The sequence below is a fragment of the Tachypleus tridentatus genome, chromosome 8, assembly GCF_004210375.1.
Source record: "Tachypleus tridentatus isolate NWPU-2018 chromosome 8, ASM421037v1, whole genome shotgun sequence".
Lineage (NCBI taxonomy): Eukaryota > Metazoa > Arthropoda > Merostomata > Xiphosura > Limulidae > Tachypleus > Tachypleus tridentatus.
This window is the reverse complement of record NC_134832.1, coordinates 66,203,409-66,230,371: the sequence shown is the minus strand read 5'-3', so window position 1 is coordinate 66,230,371 and position 26,963 is coordinate 66,203,409. Positions and strand designations below refer to the sequence as shown.

Genomic DNA, 26,963 nt, shown 5'->3' with positions numbered 1-26,963 from the left:
TTATTCGAGATGCTTACTTGTAAAGTGTACATATACTTTATGCCTCTGCATTTCGATAAGTGTATTTGGAAGATATATTAATAGATTACACAAACATATGTGTATGTATATATATATATAATTTGTTATTTTAACTCAAAAACAAGCTGAAACAAAAACAAAAACGCTGCTTCAACTGAAAAGATACCAGGATACAAGCTAAAATGTGGGATAATAAAATGTACTCAGGGTTTTGGAGGTGACTCAGGTAGTACAACCCACATAGTGGTGGGGATACACCCTCTATCAGTCTTAGCCTCCATTCGTCAGTCTCACGTAAGAAATAAAGAATAGCAATAGATATATACTTAGAAATAGAAGTTAGGAGAGCCAGATGTGGGTGCTCAAGCCCAGAACGTCCCACATCTATATCACCCTTCACTGTGGGAAGGTGACTGCTCTCTCAAATAAATAATTAATTGAAATAAAAGAATAGGTGTTACCTCTTGATGTTACCATTCCAGCCTCCAATATGGTAGAAAGGCACCAATTGACAGTACAGCAAATAAATTATACTTGATTTGTTTTTGAGTTAAAATAACAAATTATATAATTAGTCAGAGGTTTCCATTTGCTGTTTTTAACGCAGTTCTTCCTTATGAGTTTACTTATTTAACTTCATTAAAATGTCATTATTTTCACTAATATATATATATATATAATATGAAATTTAATAAATGCTTATCATTTGCAAACAGAAATGTATCAGAAATTAAAACTTATTAATTTTTTGAATAGTGCTACGTGTTCAAAGTTATTCCTCATTGCTTTCAGACCTATGAATTTATTTTTAATTGGAGCTACGTTTTAAAATGAGGTTAGCTTACATTTAATATTCACCATATAAGTTTTTAAATAGTTTTGTATTCTCACTAGGTGAAGATAATCTGTTTGAAAGTTTATTCCCATTCTCATTCGCTGATGATAAAAAAATTCGTCACATAGAAGCGGCACGCCTACTCACCAGGCTCACTTGGAATTTCCGGCATGGAACTTTGGAGGTGGTTTAACATTAGGAATCGATTCGCCACTTCGCTGGAGTATACTTTCATTATAACGTTATTAATGAGTGGTTAGTATTTAATAAAATGTTTGTTTATATGGTATTATATACTTTAAAATAAACATAAGTACGGGAATTAGTTTCTTCACATATTCATCCAAAATATTAACCCTGAATTTTTTGAAGAAAGTATCAATTTTACTTGAAATGGATTGAATGACATCAGTGAACAAATATTTGTGTCGCCATCTATTGGTGTAATAAGACAATCATGAACAAGTTATAAAATATTCCATTGTAAGGTTTATGTGTAGACTCAAAGAACTCTAGTTCAGGACTTCCATAAGCATTGAATTGTTTTCGAGGTCTTTAAGATTTCAGACTTTACTGTTAATTTAATAATATTTATACAACATAATTACATTTGTGTAAAAGCATTTAGAGTGACTTGGTAAATGACATGTTTATAGAAATATATATTTTAATATAAATTAATAAAATCGTAATTTCCAGTGTGGAAATGAGATATCATTTTAAATGTTTGAGGAAGTATCTTATTCACGAAAAACATATTATAACTCACCATAGTTCTTTGAATAATAAACGTAGCATTTTTGTTAAATCCACTACAAAAATAAAATTCTCTTATAAAGTTTCCTTAAGCCCCCGCGTCCATCGAGTCAGTAGCATGTCTGCGGATTATACTGCTATAAACCGGCTTTCGATACTCATGGTGGGCACAGCACAGATAGCCCGTTGTTTAGCTTTGTGTTTAACTACAAATAAACAACTTTTGGGACAAATGTTACATGTTTTGTTGTGATAGATACACAATTACATTTGTTTGTTTGTTAAATTTTATGGAAAGCTATACAAGGTATATCAATGTTATCCGTCCATAAGTATGAAGTTATAGACTAGAGGAAAGGCAGCTAGTCAACACCAGCTACTTTTAACTGTGGAACTACTCTTTCACCAACGAATAATGTTATTGACTATCCCATTACAACGCTCCTGCAGCTTTAAGGACGAGCATGATCGAGTATTGGACTCCAATCGAGATTCATAGGTCACTAGTCTAGTGCCCTAATAACCAGGTCATTCAAGGCCCTATAATTATGATACTAGATCGCGAGATTTAAGATAAAAAACATTGACGTCAGACCATGATAATAACGTATATATTGATAATGTATGTTATGTTTAGTGCCGTTAATATTAACAATTATTCATGGTATATTTAAAACTATTTGTAGTTGCGTTTTATGTTTCTATATTTTACACGCCTGGTAAAACATAAGAATGATATCAGCGATTTTGATTTATGCAACTCCACTAACTCTGATAGGACTGATATATTTTTTATTTGAAGTTTGTGTATGGCAAGAGATAAGGTATTGCATTAGCCAGATGTTCTGCATGATACACACATACCAAAGCTTAAAAAGTAAAATATTTATAGCTTAAAAAGAACCATCCTTCCAACTACCCAATTTCTGAGGTAAAATCATAATCAGTGTAGTTTAAAACTCGTAAAAATTTTACTCTATCAGATGAAGGTAGGTATTCTTGAAACTATAATATTAATGTCACCTGCCCTATTACAGAGCGGGTGATAAAAACCTTTTATTAGATAACTTTACGAGCTAACTCCCACTTTGTAGTCAAATCGACGCAACATATTAAGTTTATGAGTTGGATTAGTTTAGGTAGGTTTATATGTTCTTATTACTTAATGTTTGGTGTATACAGAATTAGTCTTGGTAATTAATTTCTGTAACAAACAAATTACATGGATACTGTTTACCTAAACTCTTCATAATGATAAATATTACTTGATTCATCACATAGATACCTTAACCTTTCAGAAATATTACCAAAAAAAACACAAAACATTTGATACTGGAAATGCAAGAGATATTTTTTTAGCTTTGATTACTAATTAATGAATGTTTATTGAATGTATTGAGTCTGATTTCTTGTTATATATTGTAAAGTTAAGGCTAGATATAATCCATAGCATCCATAACAGCTGTACTAAATAATATTGAGTAGCCACCATACTGGCTGTTATAAATCTCATCTTTTAATAATTTTTATAATGTTATTTGTGCCGCCAAACTGCCAATAGATGATTTTATGGTTTTACATTTATCATTAATTTTTTAATAAGGAAGTTGAGTTGGTAAAAACATTCCATCAGAAATATAATTTTGCATCTAATAGGTACGACGTAATTGGCATAACATTTATTATCGGGCGCAGGTGTAGTGAACCCAACTTAGTTCCATGCAATGCCACAAAATATTTCTCGCATTTTAAGTTGTAGTTGCGTTACAGGAGTTATCTTAGTGGTAGCGTTAAAGTGCTACTGAGTGGCTGTCTGCCCTGTGGTCAGTAGTTCAAAATTAGAAGTAGTGGCAGACAGTGTCATTTAGCGTTGTCATAAATACAAAACAAAAATTCAGCATTTATGAAATTGAACTTTTATTTGAAGTGCAACATTGTTTTTGTAAAGACGGACATAAAACATTGCGCTATTTATTTTTTTATAATTGGTTTTTGACTTGCTTTCTACGTATTGTGCTGAAATAACTGTAAGCAATAAAAAACCAAACAAGAAAATTGGGAAATTCAACATTTAATAAACCTAAAATGATAAAGTCAGCCGATATAATAAAAAAATTAGAGGCAACAGGAAACAACAATACTCACAAAACAACATGTCATGAGACATTGGCGTCAGCGCACGAAACTAAACTAAAAAACAAAGGTAAAGTATACTTTGTGAGAATAAGATAAAATACAAGGGTGACTTTACCACCCAGTCAAGGTTAGATTTTCTCTATCTTTCATGCAAGGGCTTTGATATGGCAATAAAATATTTTACTATTTGTAGAATAAATCAGATTGAAAGGACAGGCCTATCGGTTTATTAATTAATAATTGTTTAATAAATTTTCCATAAATGTCAAATTAGTGTATAAGTATTTTAATATTGGAATAAGTGAAGCAATGCAGCAGTGTATAAATTAAACACTATTTTTTTTTAATTTTCGTAAAAAAAATGTCAAGAGTTCTCCTTTATCTTAGGTTTGGTAGTTTAATAATATCACAATGTGTTAGTTAACTTATATGTTTAAACCACGTCTATCTAAGAGCATGTTAATGTATCTCAAAACGGCTGGTATGGGTATTAACACTTACTGATAAGGAGAGAACAACGTTTCAAATAATCTAAAATTTTAATTTAGAAGTTATTGAATGTCGATACGCATTACATTTATGATATTTGCTAACAAGGTTGATACAGATAAATTTAATTCGCCCGGCATAGCCTGGTGGTTAGGGCGATCGACTCGCACGCTGGGAGTCGTGGGTTTGAATCCTCGTCGCACCAAACATGCTTGACCTTTCAGCTATGGGGTGTTATAAAACCGCACAATATTTAACTTCTCTTCGCATTGCGTTGGTTACCTTTTATAAGCTTGAGAGAAAATTTTCTAGAAATTTCAGCTAAGGCAACAATACAGGTATTTTGTATACACACATAGTAGGTTGTTAAATATTACACTCGAGAAGCTTCTATATATTTAGATAATAGGCGGGAATTTCGCAATACGTATTTAACAGTATAATTTATATACATTTTTAAATATTAATTTGACAAAAACAAATATTGATATAAAAACAAATACATAATTGTAAATCTGCTACAACAGGTTTCTCAAAAGTCCGATTTATTACATTAATTTTATTCATAACCTTAGCTACTTTTCTAATTTAGTAAAAATACACCCAAAAAACGTACTTTACCTGAAGTAATTTGAATTGTAAAAACAAATTATCATCCATGAAGTTAAAATACATTTTTTTCTTTTATTGTATAATTATAATTGGTTAACGAAGGTTTAATGTTTATTGTCTATTATAATTGTTAAAGTAAAAGCCTTTTACAAATGTCATAAAATTTTTACTGTAATTTGTAAGCATTTCAGTAATTGAAAAATCCACTTCATTGAAAGGTTTCGGGAGAAGCACACTACTAGACACTAATACTTATTGTTTTAACTTTAAATATTTTATTTGAATTATTAATGTATGAAAATCTTTAAATAAAATAGAAAAACCTCAACTAAACTATTCTACCAGTAATAAAGTATTATGCAGTAGATAAGGATAAATTGTTTTTTTCAAATCTTTATGTATAAAGAGAATTAAAATAGTCCTTTAAAACAAATCATATTTATTTTTCAATAGTTTTAGGATAATAACTATATTGGCCTAGCATGGCCAGCAGGTTAAGACACTCGACTCGTAATCTGACTCCCCGTCACACCAAACATACTCGCCCTTTCAGCTGTAGGAGCATTATAATATGTCGGTCATTCCACAATATTGACTGGTAAAAGAGTAGTCCAAGAGTTGGCGGTGGGTGGCGATGATTCGCTGCCTTCCTTCTGGTAAATTAGGGACGGCTGACGCAGATAGCACTCGTATAATTTTGGGCGGAATTAAGAAAATAAAACAAACTAACAATATCGTACACAGTTACGACAGAAAATGTTCGTATCCCTGCGTCGTGAGGAGTTTTTTTCTTTATAACTTAAAAAGTATCATGATCAGGATAATTAACGTATGGTATATTACAAATATTATACTAACACACATCTAAATAAAATTTTATGTAAATTTAACGACAAGTAAACTGTTTATAAACAAATAACCAAACATAGGAGGGGCAGAAAGTGTTCGTGCGTCCACTTTAATGGTCAGTTGTGTAGCCTTTCAGGTGAATTACTTGGCGCAATCTCTCCACATAGCCCTCCAAGATCGTTTGACAGTACTCGACTGGTATTTTCTTCCATTCTTCTTCACAGAACACCTCCAACTTTTGCAAGTTTATCGGATGATGCTGATGAACCCTGGTCTTAAACTCATGCCAAACGTTTTCAATTGGGTTGAGATCGGGTGACTGCGATGGCTACTCCAGAACGCTTATATGGTTCCTCTGCAACCAGGATTGCACATATTTCGATGTATGCTTAGGGTCATTGTCGTGCTGGAAGATCCAACGACGCCCAAGCCGCAAGTTTCGAGCATCATTCTTGATATAAGTGCCTAATATATCAACGTACTCTTCTTTTTTCATGATTCCGTTGACGCGGTGCAGGCTGCCTGCACCAGAAGAACTGAAGGAACCCCATAGCATGATCGAGCTACTCCATGTTTAATTGTAGGGACGGTGTTCCTTGGAATATTTCGTTCTCCCTTCTTACTTAAAATATAGCGAACATCATTGTGGCCGAAAAGCTCGATTTTAGTCTCGTCTGACCAACGAATACTCTTCCAATAGGTAAAGAGTTTATCTACATGCTTTCTTGCATACCACAATCGTGCTTCTAAATGAACAGGCTTTAAATATGGAGTTCTACGAGGACGGCATGCTTTGATCCCAGAAGAGCGTAACATGTTCGTAACTGTAGAGGTGCTTACTTCAACCCCAGTTTCCGTTACTAGTTTCTATATGTCATTACGTGTTAAACGAGGGTTCCTACTAACTTCTCTGAGAACCTTCCTCTTGGTTCTCTCTGGAATTTTGGTGGGGCGTCTGGAACGAGGGAGGTTAGTAGTTGATCCTGTAAGCTTGAAGTTGGCAATTATGCTTTGAACAGTAGATTTCGGCACATTAAGTTGTGTAGCAATACCGGAAAGAGACACCCAAGACTTGTATTTTACAATAATTCGGTTTTTTAAATCACTGGACAGTTGTTTCCTGTTCGTCATGATGACCAAGCAGATAATGACGGAGACGGCGCTAAATTGCCGGAAGTACATTTTTTGCTGGCTAATTCCAATAATTATTACCCCAGTGTTTAGTTCTGGCATGGTATAATATAGTTTATTTGCCAAACTAAACAAATTTTTACGGTAATATCAGTTTTTTCACACGTTCTGAACTGTACGAACACTTTCTGCTCCTCCTATTTTTGGTTATTTGTTTATAAACAGTTTATTTGTCGTTTAATTTACATAAAAATTCATGTAGATGTGTGTTAGCATAATATTTATTACATACCATACTTTTATTATCCTATTCGTGATACTTTTTTAAGTTATAAGGAAAAAACTACTCACGACGCAGGGGTACGAACACTTTCTGTCGTAACTGTATCACTTTTATATTTTTATATTTATATTTGGGTAAAAATTGTAAATCACCATGAATGTTAAGTATAATTAGTAATAGTAGTTTTTATATTTTAAATTCTACAATCATGATGAAATGAAACATTGGTGTAATTTAAACAAAATCATAGTTGTGTGACGATTAATGTGGTTGTATAACATTTTACAGTAAAATTATATTCAGTTTTTTCATATTTAACTTCTTTAATCATTTCAGTTCCACTTTGAAAACAGCCTTTATTCAGGTTCTATTACAAATTAGTATAAGATTATATGCATTGAATTAAAATATGTGATTATAGCTTACATTTTAACGATAGTTCATTCTTCATTAAGAAAATTTCTGAATAGATTGTATAAACCTATAATAAAGGAAGTAATTAAATGTTAATCTATAACAGTATTTGAAGGTTCCTTATGGTCAATGAAAAGCTGGAGGACTTATAACGCTTAAACAGGGTATTACATCTCTGCTCACAATCTGGTGGTTAAGGCGTTAGATGTTTGTTAAATTGCTCGTCTCTTTTAGTCATAACAACGTTAGGTTTTGAGGTCACTATCACTATTCGTTGAGAAGGTGTAACAAGAGTTGACACTAGTTGTAGTTGACTTGCTGCCTTTCTTCTTGTCTGTAGTTTTAAAATTAGGGAATGGTTTGCACAGCAAACCTTAGATTAGCTTTAAGAAGAATTCAACAAATAAACATTCGACATCTGTTGTCAACATAGCTCATTGTGTATTTTGATTATTAATAACAAAATAAGGAAAGAAAATCATTTGGCTTCGTGCATATCTACACGACTTACAAATATTGAAAGGTAATGAATTCGTTAAAATTTGTGTATTTTTAGGTAACCAATGTTTTTGAAACTTATCATGCGTGTTGTAGAGAATTACATTAATCCTATCTAAGGCCTGCAAATTTATGCACTAATGATTCCTTATGTAATAGGCCTGCAGTGCTAAAGCGATTTGTCTGCGGACTCACACTTTTAGAAACCGGGTTTCGATCCCCGTGGTGGGCCAAGCACAGATAGCTTTGTGCTTAATTCCAAACAAATACTGTGTAATAGACCTTTATTAGAAATAAACCGAATTTTGTCAAGCGAAAGACTGAATTTTAAATGATTAAGCAACGTGTTATCTGTTAATGCAATGTTATGTTTATGGATATATTTGTTGGTTTTGACTTCTGTAAAGAGCGTGCAAACTGTTAGAAACCAGTTAACTGAAACTGAAGTTTACAAAGCTGTCACGCTCTGATAGAAAGGCAGAATCCAGACTGAAGTGGCGCAGGTCATGAGATGTCATAATTAGTGGTTATTATATTGAGTCACAGGATGGTTAGAGATGTAGTAGACGACCGATACCTACTGAACTTAAACCTTAGAAACAGCAATAGAAATGCTAGGGGTGTCAGGAATGAGAGTCAGTAAAATAGAGTTAGTAACGTGATGAAACATACCAATGTGTGATACTCACTCATAGTATGAAATGTTGAATCGATTATGAGTCTATTTTCTTGACTGTATTAGCCTAAGGTACGAAAAACTGCAGACAACAAACTTGTGAAATTAAATATCACTAAAACTAGCTTGTAAGACCTATCAAACAAGAATATTGTTTCGTCAGTTTGTTTTCTATATCATGAACTTTTGTTATTTATATTATTATTATAGTTAAGTACTTTCATATGTTTATGAACATTTTCAAATTATCTGTAACATGAGCTAAAGTACTGTACATACTGATTTCTGTATGGCTATATGTAGTTACAAAATGCTATTTATTCAAACACAAATTACATTAACCACTAAACAAGATTTCTCACAATTAGATTAAAAGTAAACAAACAGTTTTTAATTTGATAATAGGATTACGTATATTTGTTTGCGATTGAATGCTGTTTTGGTTTAACGTATTGCAACAGAAAATCGAAAACTCAAAATATGTGAAGGATAGTAAGAAAAATCCGAGCTGTTCCTAATAATCAATTTTTTTGTGATTTGATGAAATGTGCAATATGTATAAAAGGCAAATTATAATCAGTGATGACGAGAAAACCCACATGTAGAGAATATATATGTAAAAACGGCTGGTTTGGGTTGAGAAATTTTTATGTAGAGGAGCGAACAACATTTCGACCTTCTTCGGTCATCGTAAGGTTCACAAAGAAAGAAAGAGGTAACTGACCGATAGCTGACCACATGTTTGAAGGGGGTTCTGCAACTGGGTATAGGAATGCAGAGAGCGTGCTTAGATGTTTGATTATATTTATTAATATAGCTATAAAGGTTTTCCTTTGTATTGGTTTATTTTGGGCTTGAGTTGTTGTATAAGTAAGGCGTCTTTAATTTTGCGTTTGTTTATGTTTGTTTCTTTATTTAGTATTTGGGTGTTTTCTATAGTTATATAGTGTTTATTTGATTTTCAGTGTTCGAAAACGTGTGAAGGTGACTTTTTGTGTTCTTTAAATCTGGTTTCCATTTTTCTACTTGTTTCTCCAATATAGAAGTCGTGGCAGTTATCACATTGTATTTTATAAATAACGTTGGTTGGGTGTTTGTCAGTGTAGTTTTTATATAGTATAAACATTAGTTTTGTGCCTGGTTTTTGAATAAATTTAGTATTAACTGGAATGTCATATTTTGTTACTAATTTTTGCCAAATGTTGGTTATTTTTCGTGATTTTTTAATTCGTGGGAAAAGACTCCAACACGACAAACCGTTGTCTAACCTCATAATTAACAGATCCGACTGACTATTAAACACAGACGAGATATATCTACTTAACAAAGGACTCAACTTTCCAATAGCACCTAGGTACATTCCAACCTTAGAAATTAAAACATTTTTAGAACACCTAGCCAGGAGACTTGTAATACTTTCCACAGAAAATAAAAACAAGAAAACAACCAAGAGAAAGATGACAACTTCGAAAATTTTATTGACATCCAACAACCAAACTTCCCAGAAGAAATTAAAAATGTATATTTTTCAGAAATACCTAAAAACAACATCTTAAACGAATTTTTCAAAGAATTTTCTCACAAAACCATCAACATAATTTCACAAAACATAAAGCAAAAAAACAACAACAATCTTACAAAAAAGACATTAATTCCATTAAAGACCTAAAATAAGACAAAAACATAAAAATTCTAAAAGCAGGTAAAGGAAACGCTGCCATAATGGACACGAATGAATACATCCAAAAAATGAAGAACATTCTATCCAACAGAGATGCACGAAACGCAACTAAACAAAATAATACTAAAAATGAAAAAACCAACACAATTTCAAAAACACTTTCTTCCTATCTACGCAAGACCGACTCACGCACACTACAAATGTACAGCATCCTCAAACCTCATAAACCAGATTGTCCATTACGACCAATAATGTCGTAATTCATCAAAGACTCTTTTAATTTCAAGTCTAATCTTAATCAACTTAATCATAAAGCCTTAATGGCTAGTTTCGATGTTATATCCCTCTTTACAGAAGTTCCAACCACTGAAGCCTGCAAGATAGCCTAAGAACTCTATATCCGAGACCTTAACCCATCAATAGACATACCCAGCAAACAATTAGCAACCCTCATAGAATTCACCTTCATGTTCAAGAACCACAACTATAACAAACAAATGGCCTATGCATGGGCAACCCAGTATCACCAGTTCTAGCCAATATTTTTATGACATAAGTTGAAACAAAAGCAATTAACACAGCATTACATTAACCACTATACTGGTACAGATATGTAGATGACACAATTGTGGGATTCAGATCTACCGAACACACACTTAATTTTTTCAATTACATTAACTCTATACATCCCAACATCAACTTCACATGTGAACAGGAAGAAAGCAATCAAATATCCTCTCTTAACCTCAAAATTACAAGAACCGATACACAATTTAAAACAGAAATCTACCGAAAAATCACCCATACTGGACTATACATTCCTTGGGACTCAGCACATGAAACAAAACAAAAACTCAACATACTAAGAAACCAAATAAACACAGCCATAAAACTATGCTCACCAGATAAAATTAACGACGAATTAGACAAAATAAAACAATACTTTATTAAGATCAACAAGTTTCCTCCTCAAACCGTAGGAAACATTATACACACACACCTAGACAAAAAGCAAAATCTACTAACAAAAGTAAATATATCCCACGAATTAAAAAATCACAAAACCATATACTGCTGCATACCATATATTCCCGACATCAGTAGAAAAATAACTAACATTTGGCAAAACCTAGTAACAAAATATGACATTCCAGTTAATACCAAATTTATTCAAAAACCAGGCCCAAAAGTAAGGTCTATATTATCTAAAAACTACACTGAAAAACACCACACCAACATTATTTATAAAATACAATGTGATAACTGCCACGACTTCTATATTGGAGAAACAAGTAGAAAAATGGAAACCAGATTCAAAGAACCCAAAAAGTCACTTTCACACGTTTTCGAACACTGAAAATCAAATAAACACTATATAACTATAGAAAACACCCAAATACTAAATAAAGAAACAAACATAAACAAACGCAAAATTAAAGAAACCTTACTTAAACAACAACTGAAGCCCAAAATAAATCAATACAAAGGAATACCTTTATACGTGTATTAATAAATATATCCAACATCTAAGCACGCCCTCTACATTGTTACACTCAATTACACAACTGCCTTCAAACATGTGGTCAGCTATCGGTCAGTTACCTCTTTCTTTCTTTGTGAACCTGACGATGACCGAAGAAGGTCGAAATGCTGTTCGCTCTTCTACATAAAAATTTCTCAATCCATATCAGCCGTTTTTACATATATAAGGCAAATTATGTAACTTTTTTAATGTACAGTTTGATGAAGTTCATAAGAGAAACGTATGTTCACTTTAATATATATATATACTGTGTAGTAAGCAAGGATGTTGCATTTTCTGTCATTTATCTTTTTTTTTTTCTGAGAATCTAAAGTGACATTATTCTGTTTATAATCTTACTGAATAATGGAACTGTATGAAACCGAAAAACAAATTAATACGATTATATATCTGATTATGAGTATGTTGATTCGAAACGAGCAATATGTTTTATAATGCAACACTGAATATATTAATTGTTTTGGAACACAGCGATAAGCTCAATGACTAAAATTTCTATACTCAAATCATCTATATTTATCTTGTTCATTTTGAATAGTGATATAGAATAAAAATAATCGTAACACCAGACAGACCCTATTGCTCCTCAATGGCACAGCAGTACGTCTATGAATTCGCACCGTTAGAAACCAGGTTTCGATATTCATAGTGTGCAGAGCACAGATAGCCAATTGTTATAATTTTGTACTAAATTTTAAATAATCAATCAATCAAACCACATCGTACGTTACGGGTGACGTGACTGTTTGAAGTGCACACAGGTCTCAATTGTACAAGTGTCGCGTTTTATTAAAATTTTAATAAAAGATGTGTCATCAATATCTAGATAGTTTTAGCATCTCTTGGAAACTTGAACAATAAATAGAGTTCCTCAGGTGTATATAATTTATGATAAATATATATATGAAGACTACGATTTTTCTTTCATTAAGTATCACATTGTACAAGTAAATAAAACCTATTTTTACTATATGTTGCGAAAATCTTTTTATATTTTCAGTGCACACAAATAAAATATTGAATCTAAATTGAATTTATTTACTTATATATTTACTTATTTACTTATATTTATATTTCTTGCAAATGCAAAACTACATTACTGATGACACTGAATAGTTTCTGAGTTAATTATTATTCTGTACTTGCTTCCTTAAAATAACATTGTCTGATTATTATGTAATTTTCATAGAATTTGCTTCCTTGCAGATTAGTTTTGTTTAATGGAAACACAATACTTCTAGTACCAGCATCTTGTCCTGTGCTGTGTTCTAGTTCTGTTTTTTTCAGGAAGTATAATAATGGATAATGCAAACATTACTCAGTAACAATTTCAAAACATCTAACTTACCTATCATATCAGTCGTGCTTCTAAATAGCGTTTGTTCTCTAAAAGTGTTTTTAAAGAGGACCGACTTCATATCTAAGGCTAAGAATATTAACTGTTTGTCACTTTGTTTTGTTTTTTATACTATTGTTCCGTTTGTCTTATCATTTTGTTTGTCGAATGAGTTATGAAAATACATCCGTATCTGTTTGTTTGCTTTCAAAGCAGAATCATATTGGGCTGTTTGCTCTGTTCACTTCGGGGAATGGAAACCTGATTTTAGCGTTGTAAAGCAGTAAATTTTACCTTGTCCCACCGGGAGATATGCATCTTCATTAATTTTACTTCTCGATGTATATTTACTTCTATAAATTCTTTTAAAAATAAATAACATAATGTTTAAGGACAACAAGGCTCCTGTTGGTGCATCTCGGCTACCACTCAAATTACTGTCTACAGAACATCCGAAGGCAACCTATTCCATAGATCAACTACGAAATTTCAAAAATAAAATTGTCTTAGCTGAAGACGGTCTCTACCTTGCCTAAATCTATATTTATGTCCCCTAGTTTTATAATTTCCGCTGTTCAGTATGAAAAATGTTGATGCATCAACATTATCAATTCCTTTTACAATCTTACACACTTTTTTTTTCAAGAGAAAACAATTTTAAGGATCTTAATCTCTCCTCATATGACAACCCCTTCATCCCAGGTGCTATTTTAGTAACTCTTCTCTGAACCGCAAAAATGTATCTCAAAACGGCTGGTATGGGTATTAAAACTTTTATCAAAATAAAGTGACATATACAATGAAACCATACCCACTTTAGACTTGCATTCATTATTTCTGTAGATATATTTTAAAACCTTATTTGCCCTGCCACTAACAACAGTACACTGCTTATATGACCTTATAGGCTGATCGGCTTTTACACCAGGATCCCTTCCCTTTATAACACTATTAAGGTTATTCCCATCCAAATTATACTTATAATTAAAATTATGATAACTCACATGCAATATCTTGCATTTATCGTAATTAAGATCAATCTTTCATTTATTTGCCCAACTCACTAAATGATCTAAACCCTTTTGTAAATTAACAGTATCGTCTTCACATTCAACAACACCCAAGATCTCGATATTATCAGCAAATTATCATCTGTGTCATTAATGTAACTCAAAAAGAGCAATAGTCCTAAGGCTGAGTCCTGAGGTACACAATTTGCAACATTAAACCAGTTTGAATAAACACCATTTATATCAACTCTCTGCTTTCTTCCAACAAGATACTCTTCTATACAATTAGTTAACGTATCCCCCACACCTAAAAGAGATAAGTTTTTACAAATCTTTTACATTACACTTTATTAAATCCTTTTTGAAAATCAAGATATGACAGAACCGCACCTTTATTCTCGTCCAGATATGTAGTAACATTTTTGAAGCATGCCAGAAGGTTTGTAAAGCAAGATTTTCCCTTATTGAAACCATGACTATCCGATGAAATAGTAATCTCTAGCAAATGACTTTAAACAGTATTTGTTATAAGATTTGCCAAACCTTTTCCCACAACTGATGTAAGACTTATAGGACTATAATTACTGAGGCAATTTCTATTACCTTACTTGAAGATAGGAGTCACTTAGTAAGCTAATTTCCAATATGTTGGTATTTGTCCTAATTTAGCAGTGTAAGACTAGAGGGAAGGCAGCTAGTCATCACCACCCACCGCCAACTCTTGGGCTACTCTTTTACCAACGAATAGTGGGATTGACCGTCACATTATAACGCCCCCACGGCTGGGAGGGCGAGCATGTTTGGCGCGACTCGGGCGCGAACCCGCGACCCTCAGATTACGAAGCGCACGCCTTAACGCGCTAGGCCATGCCAGGCCCCCAACAGAAGATTTCTGTATATAGAAGTTTTCTCTCGACGATTCATTCAACGGGTTTCATTCTCAATATATATGAATGAACTCAGAAATTGTGTTCAACTTATCACTTATAATTTCCTCACAAGACCGTATTCTCACCTTCTGCCATACATTAAGCAGCGCATATGTGATGTAACTAAATAATATTTACTCAAAGAGGCTTCTGATTTGGCTTGTTTGGGATATTCGCGCCAAGCTACACAAAGGCTACTATTGTGGACTGATAAACTAGTAAGAATATAAGTAACCAACAAACACCTACGCCAATATCTTAATTAATCAGTTGGTCTTGACAGTTACTCATATAACATACCCACAATCATAAGGTTCGAAACAGGGGACGGCTAGCGCAGATAACCCTGGTGTTACTTTGCGGGAATATCTTAAAGAAAGAAGAAAATAATATCAATAATCTGGGACTTTGAGCTACATTTTACAGCCCAAAAAACATTCACGAGTGTTATGTAAATACATATACTTTGTTCTGCCATGCCACACAAATTACATCTACAAAATATTTGAATTTTTCTTGAGATATAATAAATTTGGTTGGGGTTATGTGCTAAATTTAGCTATACATGTAGTAGGATCCAATCATATAAGTTACCTACTGTTTCCTGGGATATGTGTACAGTGTTAACGTATGTACAGAGGATTGCCGGACGACTGTTGCATAGAACAGGATATTATCGTATTGTTCTTATTCAATTTTTCAGTAAAATCCGATTTAGCGTTCTTAAACAGATCTGTTTGGGATACTGAGAATAAAAAAGTTCTGCAAAGTTATGGCTTCTACCAGCACGTGCAGATCATGTATTGTGGTTTCAATGAAGTTTAATTTTATTTATATTTTGATAAACTAATTTAAGCTTTATTTACGTAAATACAGTTTCATTTCATTATTCATCTTACATTTTAACCTTTAATATTTTGCAAAAGGCCTTTTATCTGGTTAAGCATCAATTTTCGTTTTTGTTCGGTAAACAGTAAAGTGATTTAATTGTCTCTTTCATTCCACCAACAACAAATGACTATATCTGTCCTTTCACAGACACACACAAGTTCTCGAACCTCTTTTGTTAAAAGATAAGGTAACTGTGTGATAAGTGTTCTTCCTTATTCGTCTATCGTTGAGTGTTTCTCTCTCGTTGCTTCAAGTAATATCTTATCACTCAATCTTTTACTTATTATATAAAGTAACAAGTTGAGACAGAGACATTTCAAAGAAAAAGTTTTTTTAATTTTTATTTAAACCAGTAAAAGTGGAAAATATTTCAAAATAAATCAACCAATTTACTATTTTGACTCTTAAACATTATTTTGTTCCACAAAATTCGATGATGAATTAACTCTTCGTGTCAGCCAAAAGCAAGTACACGTAAAAAAGGCTGGCATATAATCGATTTTCTTTAGCGACCACGTGTGCACAAACCTCTCTTACCAGCGCCTACTCAAATTCGCTTTGCTCTTTTTTATAACTGTTTGTTTTTATCCATATCGTAACTCTGTATGCCTGTTCTCTTCCATGTTGTTTTTTACTAAATGAAAAAAATAACTTGGTTTTTGAAGTTTAAAGTAATCATCCAACGAATCAAATAATTTGTGATTTTTTTACAAAGTTAAATTACCAATGTACGTATTTTTTGCATGTATGTTTTATTTTATGTATAAAAACACACAGTGCTGAAAAGTATCTAATCAAAATAAACTTTGTTACAAAACTGTGTGAAACTAATTATGCCACAAGGAAAGGTTTGTGTATCGTATTTAAACTATATCTTTGGCTTCAATGTAAATGAATTGCAATTGCAGTTGTGGATTGAGACTGAGCTCTTGTGATATATACAATAAATAATACCAAACAATTACTGTCATGATAAAAGGAATGAGGTGACAGTCATGAATATATTAATAAAGAGGATTAATTTCAGTTGTAGACAAAAGCATCTGTAGGTAATGTCTTGCATTTCAAACAATGCGCTTTCTATATACGCCAATTGTCTGTTTGTTGTTAAGCTCAAAGCAAAAAAATGGACTATCTATGCTGCGCCCACCAATGGTGTTGATAACAATTCTTAAAATTACGAGTCTTCATCCTTTACGTCCAGCTACTGTAAACTTGTTAGTTTGATTGTTTCGAATTTTCGTGCAAAATTACTCAGAACTAGATATTTTACTATAGCCTCATAAGTTTTGAACTTGTGGATTAGAGGGAAAACAGTTATAGTTGAAAACACCCATCACAAAGTCTTGAGTTACTTTTGTATGACTGAATCGTGAGAGTATGAATTCTTGATGAGCATTCATGTTAACTGAATCTTGTTAGAAATCTTTTATATAACTGATATTGAAAATTCAATAACTGGAATGGTTGCTTTATTTCGCAAAAATATATGTACAGAAAAGCAGAAGTAAAAATTGCTTTTGACGTACAGAAAAACCATAAAATAAATTATGAATTAAATTTTGAATGTGAAAGAAAAGGGAAAATAGGATGGGACTCAGTGTGAGACATTCTAGTAAAAATATAGTAATTCTTAAACCCGTTTTTTAACCAATGAATGTTAAGAGTCCAGACTGTTTTTGACATGTTATTAATGTAATGTAATTTAAATCACGGTGGTTTTAACGAATGTTATACAGGATGTTCGAAAAGTCTGGAACCATAGGCACTTCTTGCTTTGACAGCGCTATAATCAGCATTTCATATCTGAAATTGAGAATAGCTGCAAATCGCCTATGGTTACACACTGCACTTAATATCGTGAAACAAATTGTTGTTTTGCATTAAAATTTCTATCACCAGCAATACTCAAGGTAAAGGCCCGGCATGGCCAAGCGTGTTAAGACGTGCGACTCGTAATCTGAAGGTCACCGGTTCGCACCCCTGTCGCGCCAAATATGCTTGCCCTTTCAGCCGTGGGGGCGTTATAATGTGACGGTCAATCCCATTTGTTGGTAAAAGAATAGCCCAAGAGTTGGCGGTGGGTAGTGATGACTAGCTGCCTTCCCTCTAGTCTTACACTGCTAAATTAGGGACGGCTAGCACAGATAGCCCTCGAGTAGCTTTGTGCGAAATTCAAAAAACAAAACAAACTCAAGGTAAAATCTTGTTTTGCTATCGTATCTGCTCTTTAGATTACGGGAAAACCAAACGAGTACTTTTAATTTTAAGAAGCTTGTTTGTCTTGTGATGTTATAATAACGTTAATGTTGATAAATTATGGTTGGAATAAGAATGCAAATGTAAATAAGGCAGTGTGTTAACAACAGATCTACACTAAACAAGGTAGTGTATTAACAACAGACCTACACTAAACAAGGTAGTGTATTAACAACAGACCTACACTGAATAAGGAAGTGTATAAACAACAGACCTACACTGAATAAGGCAGTGTATTAACAACAGACCTACACTGAATAAGGCAGTGTATTAACAACAGACCTACACTCAATAAGACAGTGTATTAATCACAGACCTACACTGAATAAGGTAGTGTATTTACAACAGACCTACACTGAATAAGGCAGTGTATTAACAACAGACCGACACTGAATAAAGCAGTGTATTAACAACAACCTACACTGAATAAGGTAGTGTATTAACAACAGATCTACATTGAATAAGGTAGTGTATTAATAACAGACCTATACTGAATAAGGTAGTGTATTTACAACAGACCTACACTGAATAAGGTAGTGTATTAACAACAGACCTACACTGAATAAGGTAGTGTATTAACAACAGACCGACACTGAATAAGGCAGTGTATTAACAACAGACTTACACTGAATAAGGTAGTGTATTAACAACAGGCCTACACTGAATAAGGCAGTGTATTTACAACAGACCTACACTGAATAAGGTAGTGTATTTACAACAGACCTACACTGAATAAGGCAATGTATTTACAACAGACCTACACTGAATAAGGTAGTGTATTAACAACAGAGCTACACTGAATAAGATAGTGTATTAACAACAGACCGACACTGAATAAGGCAGCGTATTAACAACAGACCTACATTGAATAAGGTAGTGTATTAATAACAGACCTACACTGAATAAGGTAGTGTATTTACAACATACCTACACTGAATAAGGTAGTGTATTTACAACAGACCTACACTGAATAAGGCAGTGCATTTACAACAGACCTATATTGAATAAGGTAGTGTATTTACAACAGACCTACACTGAATAAGGCAATGTATTTACAACAGACTTACACTTAATAAGGTAGTGTATTAACAACAGACCTACCCTGAATAAGGCAGTGTATTTACAACAGACCTACACTGAATAAGGTAGTGTATTAACAACAGACCGACACTGAATAAGGTAATGTATTAACAACAGACCGACACTGAATAAAGCAGTGTATTAACAACAGACCGACACTGAATAAAGCAGTGTATTAACAAGAGACCTACACTGAATAAGGTAGTGTATTAACAACAGACCTACACTAATAAGGTAGTGTATTAACAACAGATTTACAACGAATAACGCAGTGTATTAACAACAGACCTACACTAATACGGTAGTGTATTAATAACATGGAAAATATCATATTTGTAAAATGAAAATAAATTCACATTATTACAAAAAATATCGAATACGAGCCCAATTTCTACCACATATCTCTTGGTCAGGTGGTTAAGGCGTTCGACTAGTAATTTAAAGGTCGTGGGTTCGAATCACGGTCGCACCAAATGTGCTTGACTATTCAGCCATGGGGGCGTTATAAATGTAACGGTCAATCTCAGCATTGGTGGTGGATAGTAATGACTAGATGTCTTCCCTCTAGTCTCTCACTGCTAAATTAGGGACGGCTAGCGCAGAGAGCTGACGTGTATCTTTGCGCAAAATTAAAATCAAACAATCCACGTATCTCCACAATATAGGAACTCCTTTGGCTACCAGTCAGCGCCACAGGTGATTTCGGAAATCCTCAGATAAGTTTAACTTTTTTAACCTGTGATAAATTATAACTAGATTGACTTAGCCACACTAAATTCACAAATGGATATAAATTAGATTGCAAATGCGAAGAGCTACCCCGTGTTCATTTATTCAAATTATTTTTGTTACAGGACCTGCACTACATGGCCAAAATTTTGTGGACACTCGAATATCACACTCATATGTGCTTGTTGAACATCTCATTCCAAAACCATAGGCATTAATATGAAATTGTACCCCCATGTTTTGCTAGAAAAGCCTCCACTCTTCTGGGAAGGCTTTTCACTTGATTATGGAACATGGCTGTAGGGATTCTCTCCAACACAGCAACAAGAGCATTAGTGAAATCGGGCCCTGATGTCGGAAGAGAAGGCGTGCCTCACAGTCGGCTTTCTAATTCATTCCAAATATGTTCGATGGGGTTGAGGTCAAGGCTCTGTGCAGGTCAGTCAAGTTTTTCCACACCAACCATGTCTTTATGGACCTCACTTTGTGCACGGAGGCATTTTCATGCTGAAACAAAAAAGGGCCTTCCCCAAACTGTTGCCACAAAGCTGGAATCACATAATTCCCTAGAATGTCATTATATGCTACAGTATTAAGATTTCCCTTCACTGCAACTAAAACGCCTAGCCCAAACCAAGAAAAACAGACCCAGGCCATTATTCCTTCTCCATAGAACTTTACATTCATCACTATGCGTGCAAGTAGGTAGCGTTATCCTGGCTTCTGCCAAACTCAGATTCGTTCGTAAGACTGCCAGATAGTGAAGCGTGATCCATCACTCCAGAGAACGTGTTTTTACTGCTCCAGAGTCCAATGATTGTGTGCTTTACATCACTTTAGCTGACGCTTGGCATTGCACATGGTGATCTGAGGCTATGTGCAGCTGGTTGGCCATGGAAATCCATTTCATGAAGCTCTAGATGAACAGTTCTTGTGCTGACTTGCTTCCAGAGGCAGTTTGGAACTCGGTAGTGAGTGTTGCAACTGTAGACAGACGATTGTTAACGCGCTACGCGCTTCAGCACTCGGCCGTCCCCGTTTTGTGAGCTTGTGTGGCTTACCGCTTCGTGGCTGAACTGTTGTTGTTGCTAGACGTTTCCACTTCACAATAATAGCACTTACAGTTGACCGGGGCAGCTCTAGCAGGGCAGAAATGTGACGAACTGATTTGTTGGAAAGGTGGCATTCTATGACAGTACCACGTTGAAAGTCACTAAGCTCTTCAGTACAGGCCCGGCATGGTCAAGCGTGTATCATGCGACTCGTAATCTGAGGGTCGCGGGTTCGCATTCCCGTTGTGCCCAACATGCTCGCCCTTTCAGCCGTGGGGGCGTTATAATGTTACACTCAATCCCACTATTCGTTGGTAAAAGAGTAGCCCAAGAGTTGGCGGTGGGTGGTGATGACTAGCTGCCTTCCCTCTAGTCTTACACTGCTAAATTAGGGACAGCTAGCACAGATAACCCTCGAGTAGCTTTGTGCGAAATTCAAAAACAATAAACAAACAAACAATCTTCAGTACGACCCATTTTACTGCCAATATTTGTCTATGGAAAGTGCATGGTTGTATGCTTGAGTTTATGCACCTGTTAGCAATAGGTATGGCTGAAATAGCCGAACTTACTAATTAGAAGGGATGTCCACATACTTTTGGTCATGTAGTGTATCTAATCAATACGTATGGGTAGAGAGTTGTTTTTCATTTTGTTTTCACAAGTTTTTGAGAATACTTGGCTGATTTTATTTGAATAAATCTGATATAGGGGCCTAGGTTGGTCTCGCCCCTTCTCCAATAAAAAACGTTTGACAGCCATTTAAATTTTACCGCCTTAATGTTGTAAACTGATCCCAAAGGACGGTCAAAATACGTAAAGCCGACGCCACACGAAAGTGAATTTAAAAGACGGCAGATTCAAAGCTGAAAAATTATGAATAAAGTTTGGAAACGGCTTGAATGATATTAAGAAACTTTACTTAAGGTATAACAGAGTAAAAAATGCAAACATTTCGACATTATAGTGGAAAAAATATCTTTCTTATTACGTTAAACTTGTTACCATTCAAGCCGTTTCCAATCTTCATTAATCTCAAAGTAGGTTTCTAATAAAACGGTATTGTTAATTTGTGGCATTACTAACTTATGTTTTGAGACGATCCTTTTCAATTTTATATATTATGTAAAGTTAGTGTCCGCTTCTAGGCAAGTGTTTGTTTTTGAATTTTGCGCAAAGCTACACGAGTGCTATCTGCGCTACTAGATAGGTGTAAAATACTTGAGAATGAATTCTATTGTCACTTCAGGCCTTGGTTTAAAAACCAACACTGCTATATATATTTGATAGTCTGTTAAAAATATAAACTCATTCAGTTCTAAAATTACTCACATATAAACAAATATATCAGGAAATGTATAATTCGCTATTTTTGTACATACAGAACATATATCAGTATATGAGTTGTTAAAAATAATCAATGTAGCTAATTTTGCATGTAACAAATCTTTAACTAGGAAAATATTCGAGACAGTCTGGACTTGCAATTGTAAATTTCTTAAACTTAACAAGTACTTTTTTGAGATGTTCTTTTTCTTGGCCTTGCATATTTCCCTTCTTATAGCCATAGTATGTAACTGCTTTAAGGAAATATTTGGTATTTGCAGTAGTTTTGTCCTTCAAACGTTAGAATATGTATTTACCTTATAATGACACACACACACATATATATACAAACATTTGTAACCAAACCTTAAAAAAAATTATGCATTCATATTAATTAATATCTAGCATATGACTATGATTTTCACCATATGTTTTAGAAAGAATCGAAGGTTGAAGAACATTTGACATTTGTTTTTAATATTATTACCAGCCATTTCCTTAACAACCTCTCTACGATTGGTGATGTTGGACGTTCCGTCGCCAACTGTTGTAGGCCAAGAGGTAGAACTCACTTGTAGCTTTGACCTGAACGGTGATGTTCTGTACTCAGTGAAGTGGTACAAGGATGACGTAGAATTCTACCGTTATGTTCCTAACGACTGGCCTCCTGGACAGTTTCTTCCACTTAGTGGAGTCAGAGTGGATGTAAGTATTATATAAAAAGGCGCATATTTGAAAGTCCTTATAGATTTATTAACAACGATAAATAGCAAACTGATATAATGTCTAATAATAACATTAATTAGGATGTACATAATTCACATGTAGCCACGTTAAAAGTTTCACAAGTTGTGGAAAATACATTATCATGAAAGCATTAACAATCACAACTCTTCACATCAACATGCAGGACGGACTAGTTTCTAAGAGGAAGGAGATCGAAAATATCATACAACGAATTGAAGCAGATATTGTATTTATACTGATCAAAAACGACTCTCTTAGGAATCGTGGATATCAATCATACAAAGGTATAAACAAAAGATAAACTCACCATAAAGGAGCATAATAGCATTAAACAAAATTAGTCATCTGTGCATCTACAAAAATTACAATCTCAAACAGAAAGTATAGCACATAACAGTAGTGGAAGTCTACTGCGCATCAGGCATTCCCATAGACTCAAACTTCACTGATAATATTCAATCACACAATAAAAGATAAATTGTAATAGACAAATTCAATAGGAATTGTACCATTTGTAACACAAGTTACACTTTAAACTTGTATACGTGCTTTACAAATGTTATAATTCTTCATCTCATTCAATATCAGCGAAGATGCTGACGGAGATCTTCTATTTATTCTCTCTTCAAATTTAAATAATAAAATTTACTCTAAAACACTTAACCGTGAAAATGATTTTTGGAAATTATACTCTGGACATCTGAATGAATACTTATCAAAAGATTTAGTAAGAGAAGCAAAGACTAGAAGAGAAATTGATACAAAATTAGTTAGTTCGATAATCTCAGAGCGCATAATCATATTTGTTTACAAAGCCATTTCAGAAATTACAAAAACAACAAATTCTAGACGCGGAAACCGTATACACAAATAATAAACACAATAAAAGAAAGAAAATTTAAAAAAACACAACACGAAAACAAGACATCAGGAAATTAAAAACAAAATAAGCAAACTCAGAAATAAAATTAGAAATAAGATCAAGACGCTCAAATGACAAAACCGTGACAATTTCGCTACACAACTAAATACTAAAACCGACGTACGAGAATTTTGGTCACACTTAAGGACTCACAGCAACTATTCGAACAGTTATAATTATCCAATACCAAAAGAGAACAATATATCAGCTTTTACCATTATACACCTAAATTTAAATAATAATAATATAGAAATAAATAAACATGAAAAAACTGTAAGGTTTTTATAGGGCCGGATTCTTTACAGCAGGTGTCTGTTGTTGGCGATAATTTGAACACAATACACTCGTTTAAGACAATATAGTAAAAAACAAATGAGAAGTATGTATAAAAATGCATTACAGAGGGTAGGCACGGCATGAACAGGCGGGTTAAGGCGTTCGACTCGTATTCTTAGGGTCGCGGGTTCGATTCCTCGTCCCACTAAAATGCTCGCTCTCTCAGCCATGGGGGTATTGTAATGTGATGGATAATCCCATTATTTGTTGGTAAAAGAGAAACCCAAGACTTGACGATAGGTAGTGATAACTAGCCGCTCTTCCTGTATTCTTACACTCCTAAAGTAGAAACAGATAGCTTTCGTGAGATTTACGTGAAATTCAAAATAAACACTGTTGGTTACTATAGTTGTATTCACAACTTTACACAAGTACCTCTTTTTTATTTTTTTTTGTCAAGGTCTACAGAGGCGGGTTCATTTAATTTAGAACTCCATTTTAGAAAAGAAATTATTTTCTTCCATTCTGTTATCATTACCGTTAGTGATAAATTTATTAACCGTACCCTGTGAGTTAACAAAATTGTATACAGAACTTTATATATATATATATAATTATCTTTTTTCGCCAGACGTCCACAAAGTTTGGTTCAATTACTTCAGAACCCAACTAATAATATGAATTATTTCTCTCCATTATGTTTATTACAATAAAATCTGTGATTATAACACTAAAAGTCTCCATTGTACGCTCTTTACGGCTAAACATACAAACACGGTCTAAATCTGTATCTCCCACTAACTTAACTTGTTCTCTGTATCTACACGCATTTGTAGTACGTGACAGAAAGATCTAGAAATATCTAGCCTTCTACTAAGAACAATACTAAATATAGCAAGACTCTTGTAAGCTTGAGTGAGATTACGTCAACAATATTACAAAAGCCTAGTACAACAACTAAACTACATACACAACTTACGGGCCGTACAGAATTACTATTGTTTTTAAAATAACTTTTAACATTCTTGTTACAAAAACTAGATAATCATTAAATATTAAATCGCAAAATTAATTAAGTAATAACTCTTAACCAATCCAACAGTTTTATACATCCTATTACTACATCAGAGGTACAGAACAATATAAAATATCTCAAAAGCAAGCACCAGGAACGGTAAGATACATATTGCTACAGAAACGGCCTCCAAGGTTGTACGAGCATTCGACAGCAATATTTAATCTCTCACTAAAATAAGGTCATATTCCAGCAACTTGGAAACAGGCAGACATTCTTATGTTTCCAAAAGAAGGCAAACCAGCAAATAATCATGAAAATTATAGACCCATAAATTTAAAAATGTTGTTAGGAAATTTATTAGAAAACATTATAATAGTAGATTATTGAATTCTTAGAAAACACATCTAAACCACCCGAGTCCAAAATGGATTTCAAAAATTCTGACGAGCAACGGATTACCTAATTAGGCTCAGTGAAGAAATCATAAATAGCTTCAGTAAGAAATATGGGCTAGGCTTTCTTAAATGTTCATTTTTCAATGTTGAAAATATCTTCTCCAATTAGAATGATTTATACAGTTCTCGAAAACATAACTACTTAAAAAAAATTGTTGTGTCAAACATCTAGTAATCTTGATACATTCTGTTATATATTTTACCTTGATGAAGATGACTACTGTTTTTCACGTGTTCTCATTTACCAGATTATATTTACCTAGAATAAAAAGGCAAAATTCAAACAAATTATAAGAAGGTTTTCCTTCTACATTTTTGCTGTGATAATATTTCAACTACTGACTTTGTTTACCATCCATTCTAAAAATACAAATATGAAATCTATCATCAAAATGCATACCATTTCTGTATATTAGCATATATAGGTATAGAAATTAACGTGATCCCCTTTGCATTTTTACAATAAATTCAGCTATAGCAAGCTAATAATAATAGTTATTTTGTTTTAGACTACTTTCGCATATCATAAACTTAAGATTTTATTATAGTGTGGCATTACACATTACACTAAGAAGTACAAGGCAGGAGTTGAATTAAAATGGATATTTCCTTTACCCATTCCCATGCATTTCACCATGTCTCCAATCATATGTTTTTTCTAAATAGACCACTAATTATCGCCCATAGATTTAGTTTTGTAATTTATCAGCCATTTAAACCTAAAACTACTACCATTTACTTCCTTTGAATGTTAGTTATACAGTTAAAGAGATACACACCTGTTATTTAATTCCACTTTTAATGACTTTTCTTGCAGCAAAATAATAAAAAAAGTTGATTTGTGATTAATACATTTCAGATCCAATTACTATAATCATCTGCATATGGTAGATAATAAATATGGCAGGAAAAGAATTCAACACTATATTTTCCTTTCCGAAGCAAAACTGAAGTAAAGGAGAGCAAATAAAGGAATTCACTCAATTTTATGTTCAGTGATTTTTATTGA

The 26,963-nt window shown here is 33.4% G+C and overlaps 1 protein-coding gene across 3 annotated transcripts in view; it reads left to right on the top strand.

Moving 5' to 3' along the window:
- LOC143222556 (uncharacterized) overlaps window positions 1-26,963 on the top strand; it is a 191,643-nt gene that overhangs the window by 107,125 nt on the left and 57,555 nt on the right. For all 3 annotated transcript variants that reach the window (XM_076449194.1, XM_076449195.1, XM_076449196.1), the window contains exons 2-3: window positions 916-1,111; window positions 23,027-23,241. In XM_076449194.1, the coding sequence (XP_076305309.1) occupies window positions 1,027-1,111; window positions 23,027-23,241 (300 nt within the window). In that variant the 5' untranslated portion in view covers window positions 916-1,026. The remainder of the gene's footprint in view (window positions 1-915; window positions 1,112-23,026; window positions 23,242-26,963) is intronic.